The 14,144-nt window shown below is 40.9% G+C and overlaps 1 protein-coding gene and 1 pseudogene across 6 annotated transcripts in view; both read left to right on the top strand.

Annotated features, from left to right (window-relative positions):
* AGBL2 (AGBL carboxypeptidase 2) overlaps positions 1-11,699 on the top strand; it is a 74,881-nt gene extending 63,182 nt beyond the window's left edge. Inside the window, exons 18-20 of one of the 6 annotated variants that reach the window (XM_074230646.1) lie at positions 3,569-3,781; positions 6,014-6,056; positions 9,127-11,699. In XM_074230646.1, coding sequence (XP_074086747.1) covers positions 3,569-3,781; positions 6,014-6,056; positions 9,127-9,265 — 395 coding nt within the window. In that variant the 3' untranslated portion in view covers positions 9,266-11,699. The other 5 variants (XM_074230645.1, XM_074230649.1, XM_074230648.1 and 2 more) reach the window with 5 other exon arrangements.
* Positions 11,700-11,951: 252 nt separating this feature from the next.
* LOC141518535 (mitochondrial import receptor subunit TOM40 homolog) lies at positions 11,952-13,514 on the top strand (annotated as a pseudogene).
* Positions 13,515-14,144: the final 630 nt, after the last annotated feature.

Genomic DNA, 14,144 nt, shown 5'->3' with positions numbered 1-14,144 from the left:
GTCAGGAGAAATGTATTACTTCTATCCAGGAAAGCAGCCTGGGAATATTTTAACTTCCAAGCCTAAAAGTTAAAAATAAGCTAAAGATAAGCGCTTTCATTTCCATCTTAAGGATTCAGTAAAGGAGAAGGAAAAGGATTAAACATTTATATAGCCAGATTCTGTGCTTAAGCACTTTTGTCTTTTTTAATTATTTTTCAATTATATGTAAAGATAATTTTCATCATTCATTTCTGTAAAGTTTTCTCCCTCCCAGCCTTCTCTCTCTCCACCCTAGGATAGCAAGTAACCTCTTATGTTATACATGTACAATCATGTTACACATATTTCCACATTAGTCATGCTATGAAAGAAGACTCAGAGCAAAAAGGGGACAACAAATGCAAAGGTGAAAAGGTAAAGGTAGTATGCTTTGAGCTTCAGTCTCTAGAGTTCTTTCTCTAGATGTGGATGGCATTTTCTATCAGAAGTCCTTTGGAATTGTCTTAGCTCTTTTTTTTTAAATTTTATTTATTTAAGGCAATGGGGTTAAGTGACCTGCCCAAGATCACACAGCTAGGCAATTATTAAGTGTCTGATGCCAGATTAGAACTCAGGTCCTCCTGACTCCAGGGCTGGTGCTCTAGCACTGCACCACCTAGCTGCCCCTGTGCTGAGTACTTTTATTTTTTTTTTTTAGGTTTTTGCAAGGTAAATGGGGTTAAGTGGTTTGCCCAAGGCCACATGGCTAGGTAATTAAGTGTCTGGGGCTGGATTTGAACTCAGGTACTTCTGACTCCAGGGTTGGTGCTCTATCCACTGCACCACCTAACTGCCCCCCTTGTGCTGAGTACTTTTAACAAATATTTTCTCTTTTCATCTTCACAACAACCTTGTGAGGTATGTGCTGCTGTTATCTCCATTTTACAGTTGAGGAAACTGAGTTACTCAGCAGTTAGGTGACTTACCCAATGTCACACAAATTCATCTAAAGCTGAATTTGAACTCAGATCTTCCTTTCTCTGGGTTCAGCACTCTTTGCCCTGTGCTGCCCCCTAACTACCTCTAAAACTGAAAATACTCTAAGTCTAGAGAGAAGACTGACTAGAATGAAGGTTAAAATGGATAGAAACCGTTCCATCAGTGCATTAATCCGGGACAATTTGGGGCTGTCTCCAATGGAGAATACCATCTGTATTCAGATGAAGAGCCATGGAGTTTGAACAAATTTCAAGGACTATTCCCTTTAATTTAGAAAAAAAAAAAGATATCTTATTGTCTGATCTTGCTATCTCTTATACTTTTCTTTCTTAAGGATGTGATTTCTCTCTCATCACACTCAGTTTGGATCAATGTACAACATGGAAACAAAGTAAAGACTGACAGAGTGCTTTCCATGATGGGGGGAGTAAGATTGAGAGAAAAATTGTAAAACTCAAAACTCAAATAAAATCTTTAAAAAGAAAAAAAGGAAAACTAAAAAACTAATGGATAGAATCATGGAATTTAAAGCTAGAAGGTAACTTGGAGGGATCATCTAGCCTAAGACTTTTTAACAAGGGGTTCATGAACTTGTTTTCTTTTTTAATTTTTTCTTTTCTTTTTTATTTCTTTATTTTTCTATTTAATATTTATTCTCATTTTGTACAAATGTTCTTTTACATTAGTAAAATATTCTTGTTTAAGAGTAAATGAAATACCCCCTCCCCCCCATAAATATAGATTTGCTTGAGCGATAAAGGGGAGAGAAAAAATTAAAATTAAAAAAATAATAGTAATAATTGTAGGTATGGCCAAGAGGCACAATGGACGATGCACCAGCCCTGGAGCCAGGAGCACCCGAGCCCACATCTGGCCTCATACACCCAACAATCACCCAGCCGAATGACATGCAAGCCACCCCAACCCCACTGCCCTGCAAAAACCAAAAAAAGGGAATAAAAGACCCAAAATAAAATAAAATAGTAATAATAGTAGGAGTGGCTGGGTGGTGGACAGAGCATTGGCCCTTGAGCCAGGAGTACCTGGGTCCGAATCCGGTTTCAGACGCCTAACGATCACCCTGCTATGCAGCCCCAGGCAGGCCACCCAGCCCCATTTGCCCTGCACCCCCAAAAAATAATAATAAAAAAAAATGTGCTTCAGTCTTTGTTCCAACACTAACAACTCTGTCACGGGTGGATCATATTCTTTATGATAACTCCATCACAAAAGTTACTTCCATATTTTTCCACCTTTGCCATTGCTGATCACAACTCCCTCCTTTGGTATTTCTCCACTACCATGTACTATATTTTCTCTCTCCTTTCACTCTGACTCTGCTGTAGCTGAGTGGTGCAGCAGACAGATCCCTGGTCCTGGGGCCAAGAGGCCCTGAGCCCCCATACCACCCCTTAGGCCCAGAATCCACCTGGCCCTGTGGTCCCGGACAGGCCATCCAATCCCAGCCCCTTGCAAGAAGTAAAAAAGAAAATGTGTTATATCTGACCACTCTCCCCCCATGGTCCATCCTCTCCTCCATCACTCACATCACCCCCCTTCCCTCCAGATGCCTATATCCCATTGAGTATATGTGCTGTTTCCTCTCCTAGGCACCTCTGATGAGAGCGAAGATTCTCTCATTCCCCATTGCCTTCCCCCCTTCCATATCACTGCAATACTTGTCTTCTTCCCATTTTGATAACTACTTCAATATAATTAAAGTAATCCATAGGAGTCATTCTAGGCTTCATTAGACTGCCACAGAAGTCTGTGCCACAAGAAAGGGTCAGGAATCCCAGCTCTAATCTCATCCCCTCATTTACTGATGAGAAAACTGAGGCCTAGAAAAGTTAAGGATTTCTCCATGTACACAGGGAAAAAAGGGAGAGAAAAGCACCTAAACTATGCCTCAGACTTTGTTTCTATTTAAGAATGAATACATGCAGGATTGAATGAAAGGTGCTAAATTGTACCCTTTTGTTCTGTGTATAACATCAATAAATTGAGTACTTAATAGTGACATCATTTTAAGTTCACTTTTAATAGTTTATTTTAGAAAGGGCTGAGAAATTTATGCCTTGATTTCAGAAAAGTTGGCCCGAAAAGTTTATTATACAAATGTGGGTGTATAAAGTGATGAAAAACAAATATAATAAAACAACAGAAAATCTTTTTGACTCCAATTTTAGATTTAATGGTCCTATTTAGATATATTCTTAGAGGGAACAATGGTTTTAGGGGTCTTGTTTTGTTGGGTTTTTTCAATTTTTTTTTTCAAAAAAAAGATTCTCAATCATGGAGTACTACTATGTATGGGTCTACTCTGGAATGCCCAGGTTACAATGCTGTTAAACTGCTCAGAAAGTTTGGTTGGAGCCTGAGAAACCTTCTGAGACACTCTTCTGGGAGAAATTCTCTGAATTTCCCATCCCACTAGATTATGGTTTTCTTGCCTCAAAAGACACAATCTCCAAAGCAAGAAAGGTTAGTCTTGTATGAGATGCCTCTTAGAACAAAACCAACTACAAAGACAAATTCCCATGTCCTGGGCTTTGTTTCAGATTAGTAGTAAATGGTACAGGTGACATTTCTGTTTGTTTCTTAGCAGCATATCCATGGAAGGAAAAGATGTGCAGGTACCAAAATTACCTGTTAACGAATCAAGACATCACCCAACATCAACCTTTGTTCATCTCGTCCACACCTCTAGAACAAAGCAAGGCTCCTATAGCAATTAAGCAGTACCCATCTCCATTCTTTCTGCAGCTGAGTCAAGAGGGCTGTGACAAACAGGCAGCTTTTCAGAGACTGATTCAGCAAGGTAATTATGTCCTGTGCATGCTAGGGACAAAACCAAGGGTCAGCCTTGGACTCAACATGCTTTGGCCTCCAGACCTGTCTCTGACAGATGCTAGTTTTACTCTATGACCATGGGTAAGTGGCTCTGTCAATCTGAAACAGTTACAGGTATCTGAATACCCCCACACACAGAGTCCTCTCTCACAGGATCAGACCCCTACCCAAAGTGACAAGGACAGGAAGAAACAAGATGCCCACCCACATACAGAATGGATGCTGGGTCACAGGGCTTGGCCAGTCACCAGTTAAGGAATGGTGAGGGTCTCTTTTAGATGACAGTCTGCAGGCCTTGCTCCTTGAGAGGCAGCAGAGGTGTGAGGTACAGATAGATTGGCTGTTGGGACTTGGGGAGACCTGGGTTCTCATTCTACTGCTAAGTAATTGTGTGGTCATGGACAAGTGGCTTCAGCTCTTGAATGACCTTTAAGCATCTCTCTAGCCCTAAAGCTAATCTAAAATCCCTTGGCTCAGGGTAGCGAAGTGGTGAAATGGATAAAGCACCAGCCCTGGAGTCAGGAGTACTGAGTTCAAATCCAGCCTCAGACACTTAATTACCTGTGTGGCCCTGGGCAAGCCACTTAACCCCACTGCCTTGCAAAAACTAAAATCCCTTGGCTCTCTTTTGTCTGTCTTATCTATAAGACCTCACTTCATATGGTGCCTGTTTTCCTAGGTCAGTGTTTCTCAAAATAATTTAGACATATAAAATTTTTTGAACAGTATTGATTGCACTCAAATACTCGGGGGGAAGGGTATGGTAACCCTTAAATGATTGATTCTTATATGTTTTGAGAAATGGAATATTCTTAACCAGTTCACTTGATATTTTTGGAAACAAGCATTTCTGGCCAGCTGTCTGAAAGAAAAGGATTCATTTACAACTTGGGCCATGTTTTAGCATTTAGACCAAACCTAAACCATTGCAGGGGTGGGGGAGAAGAAGGGGAGAAATTCTTTCTAAACATAGTTTGTGGGCAATGTGACTGGGAGGAAAAGAAAGCAACAAAAGGCTTCTTTATTGCTCTCAACTTGTCAGGGGTTTCCCATTTGTCAGCAGAGAGGGAAAAAAAGATGGATTAAAAGGAAAAAACAGAGGTGAAGCATAATCTCCCACAGCACAGATGGGGATTATCTCTCTTTCTGTAGAGTGATCCTGAAGTGTAAGTAGAAGCAGCATTGGCTATATGAGGAGCAAAAGGAAGGGACACAAGTAGCTTGGGCCCTAATCTCCTTGACTTCCTCCCCACAGCCCTCCTCTCATATTGGCAAGCTCCCTTTCACTATCATAGGATGTTAGCCCCACTTAATGTTTTACCTTCCTTTTCCTTCTTGCCTTTCTCATACCCAGTCACTATACTGCAGACAGCCAGGTCTAAGATGACTCCACCTCTAATTACTTCCAAATTATTTTTCTGGATTTGTTTCATCTCTAAAATGAGGAATTGGTCAAGATCTCTTCAGTCTCCCACAAGTTTGAAATACGATGACTATTGTTTGTCATAGGAAGGAGATAGTTCTCAAGGATTCTTGGAGAAGCTTGGACTTACTATAGTATTAGATCAGTTTAAAAGCTTCTTTCTCCTCCCCCTCCAAACCTGGAATGTGCCAGTGCCTAATAGTGCTAAGAGTAATGTGTTAGAGATGCCCTGAACACTCTTCACTAAGGCTCATTTCTCACTGAATTGGGTGTCCTTTGGAAGATGTCACTTTGTCAGTGTTCCCTACAAGTAAGTACAGGGAATACAATGGTTCCATGATATCAAATTATTGTGTTAAATTATCTCCTCCATATACTAAGGTGGAACATGGAGATGTGAGAGCCCAGTTGCTAATCAAGCTAAAAAACTGAATATTTAAAGGACTATAATGTAAAAGGTGACCAGAGTCTGGAGTCCTGGGATGATTCACTGGTGGTTGCTTAGTGAGTGAAATATGTCTAATACTATATATAAAATGCTGTGGTGAGGAGTAAATACCTCTTTGAAGATGGTTCTAAAAGGATATAGATCCAAGGATAAAATCTTTTTCTTTCAACCTCTTATGGGTGTTCATCATTGGAATAATTTTAATTTCTCCCACCACAAGTAGAGTCCCAAGGATCTGGAAGTTTATTGTAATTTATAGAAGCAATACACATTTTCAGTTTGTTTCTCTATGTTAATCAAGTCTGTCTCCTCTCTTCAACTCCATCCAGGCAAGTGGATACCATCACAAAGTTCATCTACTCTAACACTCAGGTACTACAGAGATATGTGAGAAGATTAAATTTGCATTTCCTAATAATTACACCCATGGATAGCTCAAGTAATTCTACTTCATTCCATTTAATAAATATATATCATGTCTACTATTTATGTGACCCTGTATTAGCTCCCAGAGAGCTAGTGTGATTGAGCCTCTAGGCAGGTGGGAAAAATATTACAAATATTATTCTAGCAATGATCTTAAGCCCAGTTTGTACAGGACTAACATCTACAGTGTTAAAGAGCACTATTGTATGGCAGCTGTGTTAAAAGCTCTTAGCTCTGTAAGAGAATACCACCTGCCCTACCTACCTCATATGGTGTACATAAGGGTCAATTTTGATGTTAGTGAAAGTGTTTTTTAAAATATGAAATATATAAAAGTATCAATTACCACCATTATTTAACATCCTTTTATTACAAGATTATAAATTATGTGTTAATATACTGGGTACTAAGTACTATCTTTTTTTGGTTAATAATCTACTGGATTGCAACCCACAGCAACCAAGGCTCGAGATTTTCCTGCATGATCCAGTAATTCAAATATCATCCGTGTGAGACAGGGAAAACCACAGTGGGCACCATCTGAGCTGAACTTGTGAGGCTGAACAAGTGATGCTAACCAGAGATGACAGGAAACTGAATGGTGGATCATGAAAAATATGTGGCAGGAGGGAGATAGTACTTGCAGCGACAGGCATTATTATTGTATTTGTTAGAATACTCCTAGTCACAGGCAGGAGGTAAAAATGAAGCCAGAAATCCCAGTGAGGCAAATTACTGGCAGTTGAGCAAAATGTTAAAAATATGGATTTCTATCTGGGGGTTGTGAGTTTTGGGAGAAGTCACTGTTTTCTGTATGAGAGCCAATAAATTATAGTTATTTTGTGATGACTTTGTTTCCAGATTCTTTAGAACCTGTGTTCAAAAGGCTTCTCCCTACCCTGGGACACAAATTCACCCAACTGCAGAATCAAGAATCTTGGAGTCTGTGAGAAAATAGTTACTGTCACTCTACAGAGCCTTGTATGCAATTAGTTTGTTTGACCTAACTGCATTATCCCATATAAACCAAAGAGGCTATATATAAGCAAAAAAGCAGCAAAGGCTGCCAAGGGTTTTCCTAGGGGCCAGCTGTCCCTTGTTCCAAGTTTGGTTCCTTTACCAATCTAGTCATAAAGTATTAAAACAAATCCTTTTCCCTCTAGGCTAGAGCTCTTTGCACTCCTCTGCATAAGTCTATACCAAGTGGCTTCACAAACACTTATTTCCAGTAGGAGACTGATCCTTTAGAAGTTCTTTTTTTCCCTTTTCTTTTAATTTGCTATAGAAAGCCTCTGTCTTCCAGTAACAGAAATGGAAAACCAGGCTCATGGAGCTCCTGGGCCCTGGACTTTAAGAATATTATAAAGTGAGTCTTAACTCCCATTGGCTCTCTGGAAATCACTTTATTCCAAAAGCCCTACCTGATTTGGAATATGTCTCAATAGTAGTGTACTAGGCATGGCACTAAAATGGCAATTATCTTAAACCCATATCCTTTAATGTGTATTATATTGAAATGTCTTAACATGCTTCAAAATCCTTGATAATTTCCAGAAAATTAAAATAATCCTCTTATCAACATAGGAGTTATTGAAGAAAATGGTATTTGGACCTTTCCCTCCTACACCCCTAGGGTCTTTGTCATATCTAAATTTTGCTCCAAGAAATTATTTTTCATAGCTATTAGTTTTGTCCCTTTCTCATTCAAAGTAATCCAATCCAAAAGTCTAAGGCTTTTTGTTGGCTCCAGGTAACAGAAATAGTTCATTCTATGCTTGATAATTAAATTTAGGATCAGTTTATTAGGCATGGTCACCCCCACTTCATCTAGCTGGCATGAACCCTACTCCCAAGCTGCTCTTCCTACAGCCAGATTCCCTGCTACTTGCACTGAAAGGGTTACAACACAGGCCTGGGGATAGCAGGCATTTTTTTTATCCAGATGGATACCTTAAACCATGAAGATTTAGTTCTCCTTTTCCTGGAAACTGATGCCACAATATGCATGGGTGGGATAGTGTGCCACCCAAAGGCTTTCAGTAATACGTGATTCATCACTTTCCCAGGAGCTCATCCCTTTTGTACAGAGAGGTATATAAAAGGGTATTGTTCAGCTCACTGTAGTTACAGTAAATGCCCAACAACTGGTTGAGGTTTCATATGCTCAACTCTTAATAATGAAGGCATTTTCAGTGGGTTGATTAATATTGGCCATAATGTCCAAAGATTGGGTTTGTCTTTCAGTCACAGCTGTATAGTTCCCCCCTTTACAACACCCCCCATCATTTTAAGAATCCAAGGAGGGAAGGGAGCAGCAACACTCTTTTCTATGCTCTGTTCAGCAACTTCACTCTTAACCATAAGACTTTGGGAAAAATTTAAAAGAAGCTAGAATTACAGGAGTACTAATACACTTTTTCAATTTGCCAATGAATTTTTATCCAATTTTATTACAATATGAAAATCTGATTTTGCATTACATGGAGTTCTTACTTAGCAGAGGTAATTTCATTTCTGTCCTAAATCTCTGCTGAAATGTTCTAACAGACAAGTTCTTGTGAGAAACCATTTGTATGAGATAGCATAGTACACTTAAGGGTTCCTGACTAGGTCTTCCTTTTAATTCTTGTATGTTAGGCTAGGTCAATTTTAAGACCCCTTCTAGGGGTGGCTAGGTGGTGTAGTGGATAAAGCACCAGTCCTGGAGTCAGGAGTACCTGAGTTCAAATCCGGCCTCAGACACTTAATCATTACCTAGCTGTGTGGCCTTGGGCAAGCCACTTAACCCCATTTGCCTTGCAAAAAAACCCTAAAAAATAAGAATGCAAATAGTCTCAAGCTTGAAGGCTAGCATCTCCTCAATCAAAATAAATAAAGTGCTCCCCACCACACCCACAACACCCCCCCCATGAAAAGGCAGGTTTGGAAGGGGCCTCAGTATTACAGGGGAGATGGGGCAGCTACAATGAAAATGAGGAATGAGGCTGAAGGACAATTATTTGTGCCTTTCTATCAGGTCCCTGTGTTGGATTCCAAAAGTAACTCCTATGTCCATGCTGCTGAGTAAAACTTTCTCTCTGACCCCTAAGATCTCTCAGAGTCCTGTAAAAAGGAAAAGGGAAAAAAATGGAAACTTCCTGGAGTGCCTAGCCTAAGAGAAATCGAACAGTCTACTAAAAGGGGAATCTTAATGCAAACAAAAAACACAGCTTCAAATCTTCAGTATTACCTAAAAAAGATCTCCAAAGGACAATGAATTCCTTGAAAATCCTTAACTTCTCAGAAGACTCTATTACTGGCAGATTCTGTATAACTTCTCAGAAGATTACTGACAGCATGGCAGAAGTATGTCCTCTGTAGGAATGCTTCGGTTCACAAGATATGAACACTTACAAGGCAAGTTAGGAAGGATATAGAAAGTAAGACAAATCTCACTGCTGTTGCTACTTGGACAAACTTCAAAGGAAAAGTTACAGACAATATCTCTCACTTGATACTAGGTCTGAGTTAATGTAAAGCAAAAAGGATCCACTTTGTAATCTTGCTCTTTTGGAAATTTTCTGTAAACGTCAAATTCAAGGTAGAGAAGGCTGGACAGGAAAAAGACTTTTCTGCAGGAATCTCTTCAGTTCATTGGGGTCCTTCAGACTCCAGAGTTATTCTCATCTCCAACATTTGTGTTTTTTGGATTTGGGGTAGACTTTCCTCAAGTACCTTCATGAGGAACTTCGTTTTTTCAAACTAAGCAAAACCAAGGATCATTGAAAAGAATATGATGTCACAAAAATTGACTCTCCATTAACTGTTGCTGTCCTCTGTATTCCCAGGCAAATACAATTCCACAACAAATTGTGTTTGAAGACAACCAAGGATATAATTTCCATTTGATGGTTCATCATTTCATATTTTTAACAGTTTTCCTCAGTGTTCAGGAAATGTATTTTTCTTATCACACTGCATTTTACCTTTAAATTCAGTTGTTCCTTTAGGGAAGTGAGCCATCTCTAACTGTCCCTTTTAATAAAGTCCTGTTTTGCTTCTGAATACATACTGTTTTTATGTTAACCTATTCAATACCAGTAACTCTTAATTATTAAAGACTAAATAACAATCATTTTTGCTGTTTTTCAGTTGTATCCAACTGTTCCTGACACTGTAGTTTGCTACTTCCTTCTCCAGCTCATACAGATGATGAAACTGAAGCAAAGAGCTGCCCAGGGTCACACAGCTAGTTAAGTGTCTGAGCCTGAATCTGAACTCCTGACTGTAAGCCTGGCACTCTATCCAGTGAACCATCTACCTGCTCCAATTAACAATCATATTCTTCAATAAAGAAAAATGCTGACAAGTGAACTGTAAGAGGACCATTTGGGAAATTTAGCCATTTAGCTAGTGTGGCTTAGTATTGTCATTATCCATATTATTTATGAAAAACTAAAAATGATCTGAAGAAAGACTTGACTCCTCCCTTGTAACAATATTACATCCACTTAGAAGTTTGAAAAGGGAAGGAAGGGGGAAAAGCAAGAGACTTAAGAGAGAGAGATGGGAAGATGAAAGGAAGAGGAAAACAATAAAATAAAAGGAAGAGTAATGGATGTGAGGAGAGAATTTGGAAAGAGGAAAAAAGCAACATCAGTGTGAAAGAAGACAAAACACTTGTTTTCTTCTCAATTATATGTAAAAAAAAAATTGTTTTAAACATTTATTTTAAAAAATTGAGTTCCAAATTCTCTTTTTTCCCTCAAATCTGGCCTCAAACTAGTGTGACCCTGGACAAATCATTCTGTTTCCCTCAGTTTCTGCTATAAAATGATCTGGAAGAGGAAATGGTTAACCACTCCAGGAACTTTGCCAAGAAAATTTCAAATAGGGTCATGAAGAGTTAGACACAACTGAAAAACTGAACTGAATGCTCTAAAGTCATACAAAACATTTCCGTATTAGCCATGTTGCAAAAGAAAACACACAAAACAAAAAGAAAAAGTTTAAAAAAATGTTGCAATCTACATTCAGACTCCATTAGTCTTTCTCTGGAGCTGGATAGCATTTTTCATAATAAGACCTTTGGAATTGTCTTGGATCATTGTATCGTTCAGAATAGCAAGTCATTCACAGTTGATCATCATAAATATTGCTGTTTACTCGTGATTGTAACGTATTACTTATAACAGATTACTCACTGTTGTGGAGAGGGGGAAGGGAAGAGAGGGAGATAGAAAAATGTGGATGTTCAAAATCTTACTAAAAGATGAATGAGTGTTGAAAACTGTCTTGGGGGGGCAGCTAGGTAGCACAGTGGATAGAGCATCAGCCCTGGAGTCAGGAGAACCTAAGTTCAAATTCAGCCTCAGACACTTAATAATTACCTAGCTGGGTGACCTTGGGCAAGTCACTTAACCGCATTGCCTTAAATAAATTTTTTTTAAATCTATCTTTGCATGTAATTGGAAAAAATAAAATAACATTTAAAAAATATTTAACTGTATACCTGGATCTTCTCATTTCACTTTACATCATCAATTTACGCTTTTCTGAAACCATTCTGCACATCATTTCTTATAGCACAATAGTATTCCATCACAATCATATACCACAATTTGTTCAGCCACTCTCCAATTGATGGATATCCCAATTCTTTGTCAATACAAAAAGAGTTGCTACAAATATTTTTGGATAGATCTATTTATTTTGTTTAAAATCTCTTTGGGATACAGACCTAGTAGTAGTATTGCTGCATCTGAGGTATGCCCAGTTTGATTGCCCATTGGGCGTAGTTCCAAAAACTCTCTGGCTTGGTTGGATCAGTTCACAACTCCATCAACAATGCATTAGTGTCGCATGGGCAACGTGTCGGCTGGCAGCTCGCCCCCCCCAGCGGCCTGGGCCTCGTGGCTGTGCCGCTGCCACCCCCAGGCTTCACGCTGCCCCCCATGGGCAGCCTGAGCGCGGGCCCCCGGCGCCGGAGGACGAGGTGGTCTGCCTGCCCAACCCGGGCACCTTCAAGGAGTGTCACCGCAAGTGCAAGGAGCTGTTCCAGTGCAGATGGAGGGCATGAAGCTAATGGTGAACAAGGGCCTCAGCAACCACTCCAGGTCAATCACACGGTGGCGCTCAGCACCATCAGAGACTCCAACTACCACTTCGGGGTCACCTACGTGGGGACCAAGCAGCTGAGTCCCACGGAGGCCTTCCTGGTGCTGGTGGGAGACATGGATAACTGTGGGAGCCTCAACGCTCAGGTGATCCACCAGGTGGGGCCCGGCCTGTGCTCCAAGATGGCTGTGCAGACCCAGCAGTCCAAGTTTGTGAACTGGCAGGTGGACAGAGAATACCGGGGCTCCAACTTCACAGCCACGGTGACCCTCGGGAACCCCGATGTGCTGGTGGGCTCAGGGATCCTCGTGGCTCACTACCTCCAGAGCATCACTCCATGCCTGGCCTTGGGCGGGGAGCTGGTGTATCACCGAAGGCTGGGAGAGGAAGGCACAGTCATGTCTCTGGCTGGGAAGTATACAGCACCTAACTGGCTGGCGACCTTGACTGTGGGCCAGGCGGGTGCCCATGCCACATATTATCACAAAGCCAGTGACCAGCTTCAAGTCGGGGTAGAATTTGAAGCCAGCACCCGAATACAGGATACTAGTGTCTCCTTCGGCTACCAACTGGACCTCCCCAAGGCCAACCTCCTCTTTAAAGGCTCCATGGACAGTAACTGGATTGTGGGTGCCACCCTGGAGAAGAAGCTGCCCCCCCTGCCCCTCACGCTGGCCCTGGGCGCCTTCCTCAATCATCGAAAGAACAAGTTCCAGTGTGGTTTTGGCCTCACTATCGGCTGAGCCCACCACCCCACCCATCCCGTCAGCCTCTCCTGCCTCCCACCTTCCCTCTGCTCCTGGGCTGGGGAGGAAGAATGGAGGAAGAATGCCTGAGGCTCCAGAGGGCTAGGAGAGGGGGAGACCCCAGAATCTGGGAAGACCTTGGGCCTGGCCAGGGAGACTTCAGGTTTTCAGAGAGGGACTAAAGAACACTGGAAGACCAATCCCCCTGCCCCCTCTCCCTATTTCTGGAAGGGGCTCTAGGATCTAGGAGACCTAGTAGGGAAGGACTATGGGGGGGGTCCACAGGGTGGGGCCTCTTCTTCCCCATATGGTGGAGCTGGGCTGCTGAGAGTGCATGGGGCTGGGGGTCCCTGCCTCACCTCACTGGTGGCCACAGGAGGGGGCTCGTCATCCTAGGCTCCCAGCTCCATCCATTCCCTTCAGCCTCACCCTCCCTTCTCCCCACCAGCCCCTCTGCCGCCGCCCCCTCCCCCAGTGTAAATCATGTTTATAAGTTATGGAAAAAAAAAACAGAACATTTTACAGAAAAAAAAAACCCACAAAAATACATGACTAAAAAGTGTCCCAGTTTTCCCACATCATTTCCAACATTAATCATTTTCCTTTTCTGGCATACTACCTGATCTGACAGGTGTGAAATACCACTTCAGAATTTTTTAATTTGTATTTAATTTCCATTTCCTTGATGATGATAGCAAATAGTGAAAAAAGAGGGAAAATCCAGAATCATAGTTTTTAGATCATCTATAATTTGGTGGTGGTTACTCTAAATTAGAGAACATGATCAAGTGAACATATTCCTGGAGAAATTAAACATATCAGTCTCCATATTTTCCCTGAAAACTAACTATTAGTTGTAATTAAATGGGAGAATGGCTCAGTTTCTTAGAGAAACACCTAAGGAACTAGAAGAGCTGGTGTTATTCTGCATTCAAGGAGAATAAGACATCACTTCATGGGGCATTTTGTCATCTTATTGCATTTATATAAGATTTTGAAAAAAAGACACTGAAAAAAATAACTGCAGTTTATGCGCCAGCATTTTACAGATGGCACAAAAATTCTAATAGAATTCAATGAGTGTTCCCTTCCCCCAATCAAATCAATATATATATATATATATATATATATATATATATATATATATACTTTAATATTTGGTAACTTAAATTCAAAGGCAAACATAGGTGAG

The sequence above is a fragment of the Macrotis lagotis genome, chromosome 3, assembly GCF_037893015.1.
Source record: "Macrotis lagotis isolate mMagLag1 chromosome 3, bilby.v1.9.chrom.fasta, whole genome shotgun sequence".
Lineage (NCBI taxonomy): Eukaryota > Metazoa > Chordata > Mammalia > Peramelemorphia > Peramelidae > Macrotis > Macrotis lagotis.
Note: the sequence above shows the minus strand (reverse complement) of the source record. Positions and strands in the feature narration are given on the sequence as shown.